This window comes from Petaurus breviceps, unplaced genomic scaffold, assembly GCF_028583685.1.
Source record: "Petaurus breviceps papuanus isolate PSGF00001 unplaced genomic scaffold, PetGlider_PUasm1.0 175, whole genome shotgun sequence".
Taxonomy (NCBI): domain Eukaryota; kingdom Metazoa; phylum Chordata; class Mammalia; order Diprotodontia; family Petauridae; genus Petaurus; species Petaurus breviceps.
In genome coordinates this window covers 44,400,507-44,418,689 of record NW_027185764.1, presented here as the reverse complement: position 1 = coordinate 44,418,689, position 18,183 = coordinate 44,400,507, and the positions used below count along the sequence as shown (strand labels likewise).

At 37.1% G+C, this 18,183-nt stretch overlaps 1 protein-coding gene across 1 annotated transcript in view; it reads right to left on the bottom strand.

The window, feature by feature from the left end:
* Positions 1-18,183, bottom strand: part of ADGRV1 (adhesion G protein-coupled receptor V1) — a 718,949-nt gene that overhangs the window by 476,914 nt on the left and 223,852 nt on the right. Inside the window, exons 71-74 of the mRNA XM_069085086.1 lie at positions 17,128-17,302; positions 9,091-9,226; positions 5,398-6,479; positions 1,448-1,565 (exon numbers count right to left, since the gene is read on the bottom strand). Of these exons, the coding sequence (XP_068941187.1) occupies positions 1,448-1,565; positions 5,398-6,479; positions 9,091-9,226; positions 17,128-17,302 (1,511 nt within the window). The remainder of the gene's footprint in view (positions 1-1,447; positions 1,566-5,397; positions 6,480-9,090; positions 9,227-17,127; positions 17,303-18,183) is intronic.

Here is an 18,183-nt window from a genome sequence, read left to right as displayed (position 1 = left end):
CCTTGGCCCAGAGAGCAGAAAAAGTAATAGGTAGAAGTTACTGAAGAATTGATTTCACCTTGATATGAAGACACATTCAAACTCATATAAAGACAAATCTAATTATTCTGTTGTTGTTGTTTAGTTATTTACAGTCAGGTCTAACCTTTTATGAGCCCTTTTGGGGTTTTCTTGGAAAAGGTACTGAAGTGGTTTCCCATCTTTTTCTCCAGTTCATTTTACACATGAGGAAATGGAAGCAAACAGGGTTAAATGACTTGCCCAGGGTCACACAAGTGATCCGAGGTCAAATTTTAACTCATGTCTTCCTGACCCTAGAACCAACACTCCATTCTCTGAGCCACCTAGCTGCTCTATCTAATTTTTTTGTTTTTGTTTTTGCTTTTTGGAGGGGGGAAAGTGGGGCATTTGGGCTTAAGTGACTTGTCCAAGGTCACACAGCTAGTAAGTGTTAAGTGTCTGAGGCCAGATTTGAATTCAGGTCCTCCTGACTCCAAGGCCATTGCTCTATTCACTGCACCACCTAGCTGCCCCCTGCCTATCTAATTACTAAAGCTGTCCAAAAGATGAATGGGTTATCTCAGAAGGGAATGAATTTGCCATCACTAGAAAACATTAAGCATGGTTGAGTGTTGGTGATGCGGTAGTGGTGTCAAATTCTATTGATATAGTCTTAAAACATATATTATCTGTGTTTTATTGTGTTTTTATTCATTGTGTTAAATATTTCCCAATTACACTTTAATCTGGTTCGGGCTAAAGGCAGGAATGTTGTCGGCTGCATGTGATGTTCAGGCTGCATGTTCAACACCTCTGCTCTATTAGAAGCTCCTGATCAGGTATGAATTGGACTACTTGACATGTGAGATTCCTTCCAATAGATTCTAGAATTCTGTTCCATTCACAGAATCAGGTAAAAATGGATCCCATGAGAACAGTTAAAATCCAAACCATAAAGCTGCTCAGAAAACAAGGATCCATTTCAAAACTGAATGTCCATTTTCTTTATCTCATTCTCCCTTGGAACACAGCAAGAACTTATGAATCTAGTTTCCTATGAAATATACACTAAGACAGCTGCAGGGTAGAGATGGTAATAATAAAAGTGATCTCAAGTTTCAAAGATGCTGATGACAAGAAACAGAATGCTACGCACACCAAAAGAAAAGTGAAAACTTTATTTCATACAGAGAAGAAACAAACTAGATCTTTGGTTTGCCTGGTTCTATCTAGGTACTGTACCAATTAGTCCTACTTAAAATGTCTACAATAATGCAAAGATGTTATATTACATAAAAGAAAAAGAGTACCTGAATGTTGGGGATAATATGAAATTACATGACAATCTCTCATCTAACATTTCATTCTGTCTCTTCTATTTTAATCAAAATGTACTGACCCTGAATGGGGAAGCAACATACTCTATCCTCCCAATATACATCTTTACCTGTTTGGTTGCCTTATGACAGCAAGGTGGACCCTTCTTTTGTCAGAGTCTTCATTCAGGTCCAGGCCACTTTGTGAATCCTCAGAGAATCCTACAATACCATTCTGAAGATCACTTCCTGAAAAATAAATTATACATGGTAATGATACATGTGTATTTAGGAAAAACTTTCAATCCACCAATCATCTGCTCAATACGGATAATGAAATCAGTGATGCAAGTTACAATCTAGATGGAACCTAGAGCTCTCACAATTCATTGCCCAAAGCAGCCTATTCAGGGGCTTCTATTGGAATTTAAATCTAGGATATCTAGAGGGATCACATGGAGATGGAGTCAATTTTGCTTTCTTCCTGCAATTTCAAATTGGATTGATGTGGAAGAGGGGTATAACAAATGGGACAAATATTAATTTGTGGGCCAATTATAACTCATTTACACTCCATTTAGGTCTCTAAATGTCACTAAGCAAGTAGGCACAGAATACATCGAAAATGTTACACGACAGGATTTGAACTAAATAAACTGGATAAATAACCAATAAAAATGTAATTCCTGTAAGGATAAGTGTGGCATAATAAATGTATTCAGCAGAAAAGTAAACTGTAGAAATATAAATTATAACATATGACCTTGGGTTCTGAAAGGCTCTGTCAGTAGAACACAATCATGTTAACAGATTTTACCAAGCAGGGAAATCTTTCACAAAATTAGATTATTTATGCCAAGAAACAAGAACATATAGAGTAGATAATAATAGTTGTCACCCCCACTACTTCTATTATCATCTCCAGGCACATAATTTCAGATTTTTGTCTCTAGCCCTAAGCTCTGTACTGGACACCAGTCTCATATTCTGTGTCCTGCCATTGCCTCACACTCAACATGTGCAGAACAGAACTCATCATTCCCTAAATCCTATTCCTATTTCCTGCTTTCCTATTTCTTCTAAGAGTATGTATATTACCCCAGTCACAGAGATTGTAAGTTCAGGGTCTTCTTTGACTCTTATTAACCATCCCATCCCACCCAAAGTTTACAAGTCAAGTCCCATTGTTTCTATCTCCACAACATCTCTTCCTTCCCACCCTTCTCCTTCCTCTACTTCTCTTCTATATTAGGCCCTCATTACATCTCTCCTGGACTTCTATAATAAATACCCTTCTTCCAAAGGATCTCCCTAACTCCATTTTATTCTTCTGCAATCTAGCCTTTGAACCACTGCCAAACTGATCTTCCCAAAAGCACATGTCATGGGGTGGCACAATGTCCTAGAATCAGGAGGACCTGAGTTCAAATCTGGCCTCAGACACTTAACACAAAAAACTAGCCATGTATCCCTGGGCAAGTGACAACCCCAATTGGCCTCCAAAAAAAAAGGCCAAAAGCAAATGTCTGACCATGTTCCACACATGCTCAAAAACTGTCAATGGTTCTTCACCACCTGCAGCATAAAATACAAACTGTTTAGCTTAGTATTCAAAGCCCTCCATGGACAAAGTCCACTCTGTCTTTACCTAACTTTATAATACTTCCCTTCCTTCCTTCTTTAGCTAGGCAGACTGGGCTGCTCACAATTATTTGATCCTATTTTTCCTTTTTTGGTATCTATATACAACCATTACTGTGTGCATTATACTTCTCATGCCTGAACTGCTGCCCTCTGCTGCAGTTTTCCCTTTTTAAGAACTAGTTCAGTTACCAGCTCTTCCATGAATAAATACATTCCTACCTTTCCCTGGTATAAATGATCTCCCTTCTCTCCTAAACTGTTTGGACCTCTCTTGGATTCCTCATTATCTCTCATTCCCCATTTTACAAGCTGTTGCCAAGGCCTACTGATTTCATTTTTGCAACATCTCTTGAATACACCCCTTCTTTCCTCTGACTCTGCCACCTCTCTGATATAGGCCCTCATCACCTCACACCTGGACTGCTGCAATAGCCTGTTGGGAAGTCTGCTTGCCTCGAGTCTCTCCCCACTACAATCCATCCTCTTTCAGTTACTAAAGTGATTGTCATAAAGATCAACTCATAAAGTCCAACCATGTCATTCCCCTGCTCACTAAATTCTCGTGGCTTCCAACTCTATTTCCTCCAGGAGCAAATATAAAATGCTCTTTTTGACATTCAAAAACCTTCATATATCCTAGCCCCTCTCCTACACTTCCAGTCTTCATACACCTTATTCCCCAAAACATATTCTTTGATCCAGTGACACCGGTCTCCTGGCTTTTTCACAAACTCTGTCTCTTGGCTCCAGGCATTCTCTCGCTATCCCCCATGCCTGGAATGCTCCTTTCCTCTACTCAGACTACTGACCTCCCTGGCTTCCTTTAAGGCCTTAACTAGATCCCACTTTCTATAGGAAGCCTTACATAGCCCCCCTCTTAATTCCAGTGCCTCCCTTCTTTTAATTATTTCCCATTTTTCCTGTATATAGCTCACTCTGTATATATTTGTTTGCATGTTGTCTCCCCCATTAGAGTATAAATTCCTGGAGGTCAGAGACTACCTTTTGACTCTTTTTGTATTACTAGTGCTTAGCAAAGTGTTTGGCACATAACAGGCAGTTTACTGATCAATAGATTGGTTGGGCTTATTATACCAGAATGTGTTCAGGAACTTAACTATTTGGGGATCTTATTGTTAAGCACTCTCACTTAGGAAATAAGCAGTGGCTACAAACCGGGGCTTGATTTGTTTTTTTGTTGTTGATAAAAGTGTGCATGCTTCCCTTTTTCTCTCAGAGAAGCTGGTTGTTAAATAATTACCACTGCATCTCTATATGTTATATTAAACATTTTAGGGTGATAGAGAATTGGGGACTTTTGATTTCATTAGTATAGGAAAGTCCCAGACAAATAAACATCCTGATCAATGCAACTTGATACCTTATTATACAGTTGTAGAGAGCTGCCTGGGACACCAAGAGGTTAAATGACTTGGTTAGGATCACACAGTTAGTATGTGTAAGATGCCAAACTTAAACCTCAGTCTTTCTGGCACCAAAGTGAGCTCTCTATGCACTATCCTACTATGCTCTAATACACTGCAGGATGTGATCGATACATATGTGTGTATGTGTACACACATACATATAACAGAAAGAGAGACTTTTTAATAGGGTCTTTATCATATTGTATAATTTTGGATTTTTACCTATGATTTCCACAGCATTGGAATCTCTCCATTAAAAAAACATCACTACTCTAAATATAGGTTAGTAACTTCTCTGTAACTAATAGTCTTAGAAAACTAAAAGAACTTAGAGACTACCATCTCGAGGTGTATTATGGTTGTCAGAATATTTTTCTTATCCTCCACTCTCCCCTGTAAGCTCCTTGAGGGCAAGAAAGTAATCTTACTGGATTTTTGCATCCCTAGCATCTACCACCCTGCACCGAACATAAAAAAATAATGTTATCATAAATAATATAAATTTGAGGAAGCAATTTCAGACATGATTTTATATTCATTATGAATTCCACAAGGATTTATTTTTTAAAAGACCTCCCAACAGTAACTAATAACTGTTAGCTTTACAATGGGTTGCTTAGAAACTGCCACATTTAATTCTTTTTGGAGGGTGTCAAGTAGGAGAAGGAAGGAGGAATCATTAAAATAAGATAGGTTACCTGAGACTGTTTGAGTCCATCTAGAAGGAAGGGAGGTAAAAAAGTATTACAAGATTTTGTCCAGATATATTATTTATATGCCATAGATTATGTGAATGACTCTGGGATTAGTGTGCACATTAAATATTCCCCTGAAGCTATAGTTAAGAATGCCAGCATTCATGTTATTAGTGAAAAAAATTGCTTTAATGAAGATATCTAGGTGCCTCAAGCAGGCTTCCCTCAGAGAGAACTTAAAGCAGACTTTCTTGTACCAAATTTTATACTAGGGTAGTATCACCATGACCTATCAAACAACAATGACAAAAATACCTTTAATAATGATGGTTGCAAAAGCTGCAAATCCAATGTCATCCTTTTCTTTTATAATTTGGGCTCCACTCTGAGGGTTAGTGAGAAAAACATAAAAAAATTCTTGTCCTTCTGGCTCATCATCATCCAAGATTTGAACATATACTTTATTTTCTCTTTCTCCATCCAGAAATGTAAGAATGAAAGAATGCTCTATAAAATCTTCTCCTTCATTGGCCCATGAAAGATTAGAAATTCCATAGGCACCCTGAAAAGGAAATTCACCAGTTTCTCTTTGAGCACTTATTCCCCCATAGGTTTTAACAGTTATGCTGACATTACCAGTGAACCCACTCGTCCTTCGGACAAGAACTTCTACGGTTGCTAGTGTGTCATCCTTCATATCTTCTTCAACATAAATGACAGGTGGCCCAAGACTAAATATTCCTTTCATGGAAGCACTGGCTACAGTGACCATATCAGGCTTCTCAAGCACAACTGCTCCATTCGTGAGAATGACAATGCCAGGTGCTTCAGGAACAAAGGTAACAATTTCAGTTGTCTGGGAAATGGCAGTAGTCTTGCTGGTTTCAGGGGGAGTGATAACTGTGTGAGATGCAACAAAAGCATCAGTAGCCTTAGGGAGAACAGTAGTTGTTAGAGGGACAACGGCATCAATCATACTTAGGCCATCATTGTCCAATATAGTGATAACTGCAACACTGAAATCCGGATTTAAGCGAGGTTTCCAGTTAGTATCAAACTGTTGCAAACCTTTAATTTCAACAGAAGTCAAATTGACATAAAAAACTTTGGCCATCTCAGGAAGCTGATTGTCGATGATAGTGATTTCAAAATCAATATCGGTCTGTAATTTTTTAAATATCAATTCTCCATTCTGAACAGGCTTAAAATTTTCCAGAGCTTTTGCACTTCCTGCTGTAGTCTGATAGGTCACTTTAGTAAAGTCACCATGGAAACCAAACAATCTCTGTACATTCAATCTGACCATTTGTGCATCTTCTGATATTATGACATCTCTTGACATGAGGGAAAACTGAAAGATTCCCATTGGTTCGATTTCAGCCACAGTAAATCCTGGTCTGAAAAGGAATAACACCCCCCCCCCGTCAAAAGCTGCATTAGTTGTTAAGAAGTAGTAGCTCTTCAGACAAGATTAATCTTTCATGTATATTTCTTAAAATTGACATGATCTCTTCAGAGAAATAAAAACCCTACATATTGGTTGATGAGGCTAATGCCCTTACCATTCTATCTAGAATGATGGATGTGCATCAATTTGCCAGAACATAAGTGACTTTGGTTGGGATAGAGGACAATAAGGCCTTAACTTAAAGGATAATTGATATGATACCCATCAGGAAGGCTGCATTCACGTGTGCATTTTGAGAATCCAGATATAAACAGGCAAAATGTCCTATAAAATAAAAGTTAGCAATATCTCTTCCCTGTCCCTTTGGATTCTATGTCCAGAAGAAACTCGTATGTTTCAGGCAAATGAGGAACCACAGCATGCAGAGATAATATGAAACCATGTTCTCACCACTTCTCCCCTTGTCTATAAATGTCAGTATGCCAAGCACACCAACTATGTGGAAGTGGGTAAGTGCCAAGCCTGGATACTTACTAGCACACTGGGACCCAGGGCAAGTCACTTAACCTTGTTTGCCACAGTTCTTCATCTGTAAAATGAGCTAGAGAAGGAAATGGCAAACCACTCCAGTATCTCTGCCAAGAAAACATCAAAAGGGGTCACAAAGAGACTAAATAACAAAAACACCCAAGTAGATTTACTTAAGCCCATTGTCACCCTCCTGGGACAAGAAAAAAGAAAGCAATCAGGTTCAATCTTACTATTTTTTGAAATTTATATGTACTTTCCATAGTTTGATTGTTTTTCATCAAAACACAATGCACTTTGAAAATGAAATACTAAATAACCTAAATGTGCTAAAATATAGGCAGTGCAACTCACAATAGATAGTAATGAAACAATCTTGGCAACTGTGGCTTCCTAATAAGATCCCAGAAAGAATGAGCCCCTTACTGTGTATTTTTAGTTTGTACTGTGTATAAATTATGCATAAATCAAGATCTATAGGTAAATATTGTGAAGAGGCTCACAGTCACAGGATTGTAGAGAGGCTTTAGAGCCAAAAAGGACCTTAGATTATCCCTGCCCAAATTCATAAACATTAAAAATTATTAGGATTGTTGGCAGTGAATACCAATTTGGTTATGTTTTCCTTCCTTTCTAATTTGTGGAAGTCATGCTATCAAAGTCTGAGTATGTACATAATTCCCTTTAAATGAGTTTCAATGTTCCTTTGATTGTGTTTATTATCAAGTAGACCTAACTTAGTGTTTTGGTTTCTCTTAGGCCTCTTTCACAGCATGTTTACATTACTCTCTGGTTGTTCCTCTCTGTCCTTTCAGACTCTTTGTGACTTCGTTTGAGGTTTTCTCTAAAAGGGTACTGGGGTGGTTTGCCATTTTCTTCTCCAGTTTTTATAGATGAGGAAACTGGGTCAAATAGGGTTAACTGATGTGCTCAGGGTTACACAGCTAGTAAGCGTCTGAGGCTACATTTGAATTTAGGTCTTCCTGCCTCTGGATCCAGCACCCTATCCAATGCACCACCTAGCTTCCCTACATTCCTCTAGGTCATGGCTTATTTGTGAATGAACCAGTTTCCTCATTTTAGCCAGACTATACTTCAAAAGGAATGTGAATTCATGCCACTGTAGGTTCAACCCATTATTAGCCTCTAATAGACCATCTTTGTGAAAAATGATAGCCCCAAAACAAAAATCACCTGTTCTAGCCTCCCAAAACTTAAGTTAGGTTGGTCACTAGGTAACAAACACTAGATGCTTTTCAGTTTGGTAGAGACTGTAGACAATTAATTATTTGATAGGCACTTTAGTCTATTTGCTTATTACAGATAAAGAGAAGGCAGGGTCACATACATGCTAAAATGAAGTATCAGAGAAGGACTTTCATGGAGGTAGAATTCATATGTAATGACGTTATTTTAAAAAAATAAAATTATAAGCCAGCCAGATGAACAGGTTTTAAAATTTGGTTTGGCACTCAAAGAGCTACCATGGACCCAAAGGTATCAATATTTCCAAATCAATTCACCACTATGGCTCACTTCTGATGTCAATAAATTGTTTCAGGTAGAGAGAAATAGTCCAATCTCCAACTTTTTTTTCTTATCAGGAGTTGGTAATCATTTAAAAGTGGCAGGCTAAGTTGGCAACTTCTAGACTCTGGCATGCTGGGGATGGGGAGGAAGATGTGACCTCAAGCCAGTTCTCTTGCTTGAGAAGGAGCAGGGCAGTGCTGTCTCCGATCACCTGTCAACCCTCTTGAGGGGTTGGAAGCAGCACACTGACTCTTTGGACCAGAGAACTATGAACTTCGCAAGTAACAGAAAGGATGGTGTGGAAGAGACAAATAAGCCGCATGCTACAGAAACTCAGATTACATGCCATCTTTAGGACACACTACTTCTGCCCTATGTTAAAACCTAAAGGAGTGTTTCTGAATGGAGGAAAGGTAGCCCCTAACTTTTTCCATTTTGCAAAAATAGATTCAGATTAAATATCTGTCATCAGATTTCTTTTTGATTCCTGATATCTATAATGAGCTGTTAAGGTTGCTTCTATGTGTCTTAATTTTATTTACCTCAGTCGAGCTCCTCCGGGTGTGCTGCTCTGCACTATTGAGAGATGAATAATAAATGCCTCCGGTCGACCAGGTCTAGGAAGAGTAGTTAGTGAAACTTCTTTACTTTTCTCACCATGAGAAAAGGAAAGAATACCTGGAAAGGAATATGGAAAGGAAGAGAGGTGGAGAGTCAATTCTTAATTACTGATTTAATTCTTATTAACACTGTGAGGAGACATATCAAAAACATGTAAAACCAAGAAAAAAGACAGGTCAGCCATGCAACAAGAATTAAAGGCAACAGATGAACAGCTAGAGTGATACTCTGATGGGCTCAAAACACAACAACAACCCAAAACAAACCAGTAAGAATTTCCTCCAATCCATTTGGCAGAGACATTATAGAAGATTTATAGATGACAAAAACAAACCAAAGACGTGGGCAAAAATGCACACAGGACACACTTTTGAATTTAATCTTTATAATTAACATTCTTTATAACTTTTAAGTCTAGACAATCAACAAAACAATAAATCAAGCTCTGATTTGTAGCATTTGCCAATTTCCAAAGTATAAATGCCCACACTGAAAATTTAACAATCAGCTTTAAGGGTTCTTAGTTGGAGCCGGCTCCAGCCTACCACTGCCGGTAAGCAGGGAATTTTAACTTTTTTTGTTTATTATGGACCCCTTTGGCAGTCTAGTATTCTTCCTAGAATAATGTTTTTAAATACACAAAATAAAATACACAGGGTTGCCAAGGAAGCCAATTATGTTGAAATGCAGTTGTCCAAATATTTAAAAAACAAGTTCATAGACCTCAGTTTAAAAACCCCTGCTGCAGAGCTTCAAGTCACATGGAGAAACAGTGTGTGTGAACGAGGATGGGGAGTGACATAGACACATGCAAATAGATCATCACAGTTTACCAACTAAGAAAATTAAGAATAACATCTTTTTAAAAATCAAATCTATCTGCATATAAATGCACAAGGAGGAACTATAGCAATTTATAGTGAATTCAAACCCAAATATACTTGTGCCTCACTTTTTCAAGTGAAAGGAGAGCATGGTTTATTATTAATTCCCTTGTATTTCCCTAAAGCCTTGTTATCAATAGAAGAGGAAGATGAAGCTGAATCACTCGTGGCAGAAAGACAACTCTCAGAAAGAAGCCCCTCTGTGGGCAGGTAAAGGGAGAGCAGCGCTTTCAGTGAGAAAATAGTTCCTGGCTATGTTCCTCTGGTCCCTGACCAGGAAACTGAGGAGAGCTCAATGTTGTATTAAGAGAGCAGGTATGCAAGGGGGTATAAACAATGTATGGGGTAAGGCTTCCAGGACTACTGGTAAAGAATGCTTGAAGAAAAGTAACGGATTTCTGTCAAACCTTTTCGGAAAGCTGCATTTTTTTCCTAGCAGGTACACTTATAAATAAATTGGTAAGGACTTTGACAATTGCAATTTCATGTTTAAGCACAGGAATATGTATATAAAGAAAATCTATATGTCCCAGTACAGGAGCTCTTAACAGCCTCCTAATTGGTATTGATTGGAGAGGAGGAGATGTTGGGAGTCTGGGATAGGAGGCTTATAGAATAATCAAAGCAAGAGGTTATAGAATCCTGAACTAGGTTGGCAATGGTATGAATAGGGAAAATGTTGTATACTTGAGATATAAATACTTGGAGACAAAATCAACAGGACTTGGGAACTGACTAAATATTGGGGGCAGAGGGTGGGATAAAAGACAGGGAAGAATTAAGTACAATTATAAGATCATGAGCCTGAGTGACTAGCTGGATAGAGATGCCCTAAAAAGATATAGGAAAGCCTGGAAAAGGCAAATTTAGGTATAATAGGAAACAGGGACTTTTAAGATTTTATACAGAAAGACAGGGTGAACAAAAAGTTCTCTCCTAGCTTCCAACTAGAATAATGGCAGCTTTCTCCGACCAAGGCAGCACCTTGATTGACAACACCTTATCAACCCAGGTAGTTACCATGACTTGAACATGGCTGGTCAGATGAAGATCTTTATCTGTAATTTCCTAGAGGCTTAACAAGTTGCATATGATCCAAATGAGGGAGGCATCCAGTGCTCTATTCACTGAAGCACCTAGCTGCACCCTGCCCCCCCCCACGACTATTTAGCACTGACCTAGAAATGCTACCTAGAGTAATGAAACAAGAAAGAGAAATAGAGAAAATAATTACAGGTAAAGAAAACAAGATTATCACTTTTTTGCAGATAATATAACGGGGTATATATAGCTCAACAGAGCCAACTAAAAATTAACTGAAACAATAAAATCAGCAAAATATCAGTATGTAAAATGAATCAATATAAATCATCAGCATTCTTTTATATTACAAACAAAATCCAGCAGGAAGAGCTAGAAAGAAAACTTTTATCCCAAATAATTACAGAGGTAATAAAATATTTAGGATTCTGTCTACTAATACACATCCAATAATAAAACAACAATATAAGAAATAATAACTACTTGGGGCGACTAGGTGGCACAGTGAGTAGAGTGTTTGCCTTGGAGCCAGGAGGACCTGAGTTTGGATCCGGCCTCAGACACTTAACACGCACACATAAAAAAAAACTAGCCGTGTGACCTTGGGCAAGTTACTTAACCCCAATTGCCCTCCAAAAAGCAAAAACATAATAATAATAATAACCACTCCTAAATAACTGGAGGGAGATTAATGGATAATGGATAGGTCAAGCAAATATCAAAAGTATAACACTATTACCTAGATAAACTTAAGTATTTAGTGTGATATCAATGAAACTACCAAAGGATTATTTTATAGAGTTAGAAAAAATTAATAAGAAAACTCATCTGGAAGAACAAAAGGTCAAGAATATTAAAGAGTAATAATGAGAAAAAAAATGAGAAGGAAGGAGGCCCACCAGTACCAGATAGTCACCTATTCTATAAAAATGTAATCATTAAAACAATTTGGTAGTAGTTAAAAATAAAAAGGTTGATCAGTGGAACAGATTAGGTATACAACATATCAAAGTGAACACAATAGCAAATTGTCTGATAAACACAAAAGACCTGAGTTACTGAGCTAAGGATTAATTTTTCTGACAAAAACTGCCTGGAAAATTGGAAAGCGGGTTGGCAGAAATTAGGAGCTGAATTACCAATGTAAACTCCAAATTGACACATGACTTCGACGTAAAAAGCGACATCATAAGCAAATAAGATTGGCAAGGAATTAATTACCTTTCAGTTCTACTGATAGGGGAAGTGAGAGTAACAAAACAAGGGAGAGAGGGGAATAACAATAAAAGTGGACAGTTTTAATTACATAAAATTGAAAAGTTTTACCCCAAACTAATCAAGTTAAAATTAAAATGGAAACAAGGATTGGGAAAAGAGTTTTGCAGCAAATTTCTCTGATGAAGGTCTCATATCAAATATTTATAAAGAAGTGATTCAAATTCATAAGACTAAAAAACATTTCTTGATTATTAAATGGTCAAGGGATTTGAACAAGTGGTTTTTTGAAGAAAGAAATTCAATCTATCAACACCATGTTTTCAAAAATGCTCTAAATTGCTATGAATCAGAGAAATGCACATTTTAAAAATTCTGATATTCTAACCCATACACAAAATTGGCAAAGATGACAAAACAAGAAGATGACAAATATGGAAAACAGGCACATTAGTGCACTATTCATGAAACTGTGAGTTGGTCCCACCTTTCTGGAAAGCAATTTGGAATTTTCCCTAAATTCTGCAAAACCTTTGACTCAACTAGGTCACAACTTGGTCTATTATCACAAAGAGATCAAAGAAAAAGGAAAATAGCACTATATATAGATATATAGATATGAGCTCTTTTTATAGTAGCTTACCGTGTTTCCCCGATAATAAGACCTATCCCAAAAATAAGCCCTCTCCTTACTGTGTAAGATTCCTCTAAAATAAGCCCTTCCCCGAAAATAAGCCCTATTGAGATTGCTACTGTAGTGAAGGTGATCCCCTGCACTACACGCTACATTACGGTACCCTCTGTATGCACCGTCCCCCCCCCGTGAAACGCACGCCGCGCTCCGAGCTGCATCCAATCAGAGCTGCAGCAGTGAGCGCGTCATCCTATTCTTTATTGAATTCATTATTGAATAAAGGTACATTTTTTTCTTCACATTTACCTGTTTATTAAAATTGCTGTCAATGTTCATTAAAATAAGCCCTCCCCTGAAAATAAGCCCTCTGGTGTTTTTCTGTCCAAAAAATTTAATAAGACAGTGTCTTATTATCGGGGAAACACGGTAGTATGTCAACTGGGGAATGGCTGAACAATTTGTGATATATAATCATGATGGAATACTACTGTGCTATAAGAAATGAAGACCTCATTGATTTTAGAAAAACATGGATAGCCTTGGATGAAACAACAAAGAGCTACATGAGCAGAACCAAGAACATGTTGTATACAGTAACAACAATATTGTTTTAAGAACAACTGAGTGAATAAGTCATTTTGACTATTATAAATACTAGAGCTACCAAGGATATATAAAGGAAGACACTCTCTATATCCAGAGAAAGAAACTGATAAACAGAAGTATATATAGAATGATTTTACACACATACACACACACACACACACACATATATTTGTGTTTAATGGTAGCCATCTCTAGGGTAGGGAGAGGGAAGAGGGAAAAAAGAAATTTACATGATAACTTTATTATGTATTTAAAAGGAATAGGTCGTGTGCTGCCCTGGGCTGATATGTATCCACAAGCTAGGTTCCAGAGGCTGAGAGGCTTGGGAAGATATCCAAGGGTCATGGCTGATGAAGAGGAAGAGGGTCTCTGTGTTATCTGCTTGAATGAAATCGGTAAGCTAATCAGAGCTGAATGTGGAAACACTATTTGTATGTCTTGCTTCAGAATGAAAACTCAAACTGACATGGCAATGCACCCTGAAGGAGAAGGCACATGTGAGATACACAGCGAAGACCAAAACTGTTCTATGATAGGAACAAGACCCTACTCTGCTTGACCTGCTCTAAGTCAGAGGATCATGAAAACAACATACACTGGCCCATCGCAGTGGCTGCTCTGAGCTACAGGAAGAAGATCCTGATCCACATGGAAATCTTGCACAGAAAGTTTAACATAGTTCAGGAACTTCTATAAAAGGAGAAGGAGCAACCGCTGGTATGGGCTGTGGCATGGACTGACCATAAAAATACAAACCAAAAAATATTTCACAAGAAATTTCACAAATATGGGAATATGTGATGAGGAAGGAGAAAGCAAAATATGTGGACATCATTATGTGGAAGGAGAACAAGAAGTTAATTGAGCTCTATCAGAGGCTGAAGGGGGTTGAGGCTACACAGTAAAATCAAATCATGGAGGGAAAGGAGTGGGAGGCCATGATGTCCAGCCAAAGCAGATCCCTAACAGACACAATCACTGAGTTGAAGGAAAAGATGCAGAAGCCAGATGTAGAAATGCTACAGGATGTGGCAGAAACTTTGGATAGGAGTTATGTTTGGTCAAATTTGCAACCCTTCATACTGAAAATGGATGTTTCTTATGTTTACGTGGTCACCGATTTTTTTAAAACACTTTGAAAGATATAAGCTGTTAAAGAGATGCAATTTCTACAACTTGTCTGAAAGGAAAAAGAAAGCAATGAGAATTGTCCCTGACTTCTCAGGGAAACCATATCTTGTTTGTATATTTGGTAGTGTTCAAGCTGAAGACATCAGAGGAAGAACATTCTTTATGCAGACTTATCCCTGGAATAAAGTTGTTGCAAAAGAAGACTTAGAACCTGTCACCACTTTCAGGAATGTCATTTAGAGGTATACATGAGCTAGCAAACCTCTTTATTTCAAATAGAAAGGCACTATGAGCAAATGCCTGTGCACAGAGGTTGAGATGATTCTGGATGGTGTTGAATCTATTGTACTTAATAAACTTAACATCTTGTCAAATAAAAAAAATAAAAGTAATAATGAGTTGTCTATAACAGATTTATAGTTTCATATGCAACAATCTTTTTATGACATCATGTTATGAAAATACTTGTTTTATTCCATAAATTAAAAATTAAATAAATAAAAATTTTAAAAGCTCTGAAAACTAAGAGAGTGCTCATTCATTAGGTAGGGACTAAACAAAGTATGATAAATGAATGTAATAGAATACTATTATGAAAGGATGAAGGGGATGAGTTCAGAGAAACCTAGGAAAACTTTTATGAACTGATACAGAGTAAAGTAAGCAGAATTAGGAGAACAATTTATAAAATGACAACAATATTATAAAGAAAAACAACTGCAAAGACGGTGTTAATCAGTACAATGATAAATTATGAGTCCATGGTACTGAAGATGAAATACACAATTGACTTCTGGTTAAAGAGATATGGACTTACAATATAGAATGAGACCTACATTTTGGCCAAAGTAGGAACTTGTTTTGCTGGACAATGTACATTTGTTATGAATGTTTTGTTTTTATTTCTTTCTAAAAACTTGTTCAATGAGTGGGAAGTGGAAGGGAGAGATTATAAATGCACATTATGCATATTATGCATTTATAGTTTCTCCCTCCCAGCTATATTATAAACAAATAGGAGGAGAGAACAGACCAGTTGAGATCAGAGAACACGATTTGCAATGGACACAATCATGAGGGTCATGTGACTTCCTACAGCAGTGTTCACCAGTTTGGCAAAGCATATGGTAAAGGTAATTCAGTCTTGATGACTGAAAGGATATGAATGGTGGAATCATAAAGGGGCTAGGGATTCTAGGGTGATGGGAAGTTAACTATAAGATGAACTAAAAAGGGAAAGGAGGGAGGCCAGAGCAGTGGAAGGACAAGGAGAGACAGAATAACTGGAGGTCATTGTGAAGATGAAGAACAGTTTTAGAATGACCACAATAATTTAAAGGGAAATAACAATGGAAGATAGAAGTCAAATCAATGCTATGACTAGTCTTGCCCTCCAGAGGAATAATAATGAAGAACACCTTCCTCTTCAATCCCCTACAGTTTTGCTATCACTAGGGAATTACAAGTGAAAATTTCATACAGAAATGAAGATAATAAAGTGCTTTAGTGAGGGGGGAATCTCCATTATGGCTTGGAATCCCAGAAAATAATAGTTGGAGAAAAATAGGAAAGTAAGAGTGACAACTGTTCTCCCAAATTATGTTAAAGCTTTAAAAAAAATTTAATTGTAGTATATGCTAAAACATCTGCCATATTATAATCATTTAAAAGTATTATAGTTATTTAAAACTATTCACACAGATATTTTTAATGGGCCTAAAAACCACTTCTATGTACTGTATAGAATTCACTACTCAATTATAATTCTATTTAATAAACTAACTTTAAGGGCTCACTAGGAATTACAGTATATCTTGTAATAGTGGAGAAGCACTATTTCTTGACTTAAAGGAAAAAAAGTGTATTTTCTCTATAAAGAAAAAATTATTTGATTAGTTTTGAAGTGACTATCTCTTGAATTGGTCCCCTCCTGTCAACCTGCATCCCAGTTCCAAACCACTCTAAATCACTGCTCCTACTTTTCTTCACTAATCTCCAAATCATTTGCCCCAAGGTCCCCCATTCAATTTGCCAGCACATTCCCAGAGCTGCTATCGGGTCTATTTCAACCCTACTTCTGAAGTGACTTCCCACTCTACTACCAGCTGACTTGTGAACTGCTGTTTTCTGAGGCCTTGCTGCTTCTTTTCATTATGCAAATAGCTAAGACACTAAGAATCCACCATTTCAAAATGAAGTACCTTGAGAAATAGGTTTTCTGTTTCAACACCTACAGTGTAGATGTCAAAACAGATATATTTCTGGACAGCCCTCCTAGAGAAGTCCAGTTAACCTTTCCCAACTCTGGTAAAAGGGAGCTCATCATTAGCCTTAAGCAGTGTGATATACTTCTAAGCTTCAAAAGAATGCAACCTGGTAGTAGCCCCTCAAAATTCAGTCAAACACCTACAGTTCTACATAATAGAGTATTTAAAAATTACACTTACCAAATTTTGGTATGATGTCACCTATGTCAACAGACTTAGGAATTTCTAAATTGGAGGGATAGCCTGAGTTCCAGGTAATAGTGATAGAACCGTAGGTACCTCTCCTGGATATGATAGCTAAGCCTGTGCCACTATTCATGTTGGTAAGTTGAAAGGCAGTAGAATCAAACCCAACCTAGGATAGAAAGGAAAAAAAAGATGAAGAATATATCATAGCTCTGTAAACTGGAACAGTTATATATTTCCTAAAGGAAGAAAGGGTTGCATGTAGGTAGTTTATTTTAAGAACATTCATCTTGGTGGAAAAGTCTAACAAATGACATCTTACATCTTGAAATTCTCTCCCTCCCACCCTCCATATGTAAATATATACATATATATTTGTATACATATATGGATAGTTTCATGATTTGAATTAAGGATTTCATATTTTTTTAAATAAAAAAATTTAATCATTCATATATTTATTATCTCCTCCAACTAAAGTGGGTGTATATATAATACAAAATAGAGGGCTGAACAAGTAGTGACATTCTAACCAGACAGACTCAAGAGTTAACTAGAACAAAGATAATACATGAAACCAAAGAATACCAGTATAATATAAATACACCGATTTTTCCATTTCAACATAGAAGTCACAAGTAATCTCATTTCTTAAGCAAGGACAGAAAAACAAACACACATACACACATACACACACATGTAAACACAACCTTCTGAATTAAACTTGAACTTCACTTAAATTTAAGAGTAAATTTTGTACATAACTGGAATGTATACATTTTAAAGTAATTTTGTAAATAAATAAATTTACCAAAGTTTCCTTATATGCAAAGTAAGAGGATTGGACAATATTTTTTTCAACTTTAAAATTCTTGCATTTATTTAGGCAACATTTATTAAGCATCTATTACATGTCAATCATGTAGACACTGGGCAGACACTGGGAATACAAAGAAAAAAATCCTTGTCCTCAAATGAACTGATTCCTGGGGGGCAGGAGGCAGGATAGGAACAAAACCTTTAAAGAAAAATACTGTAGGGGCGGCCAGG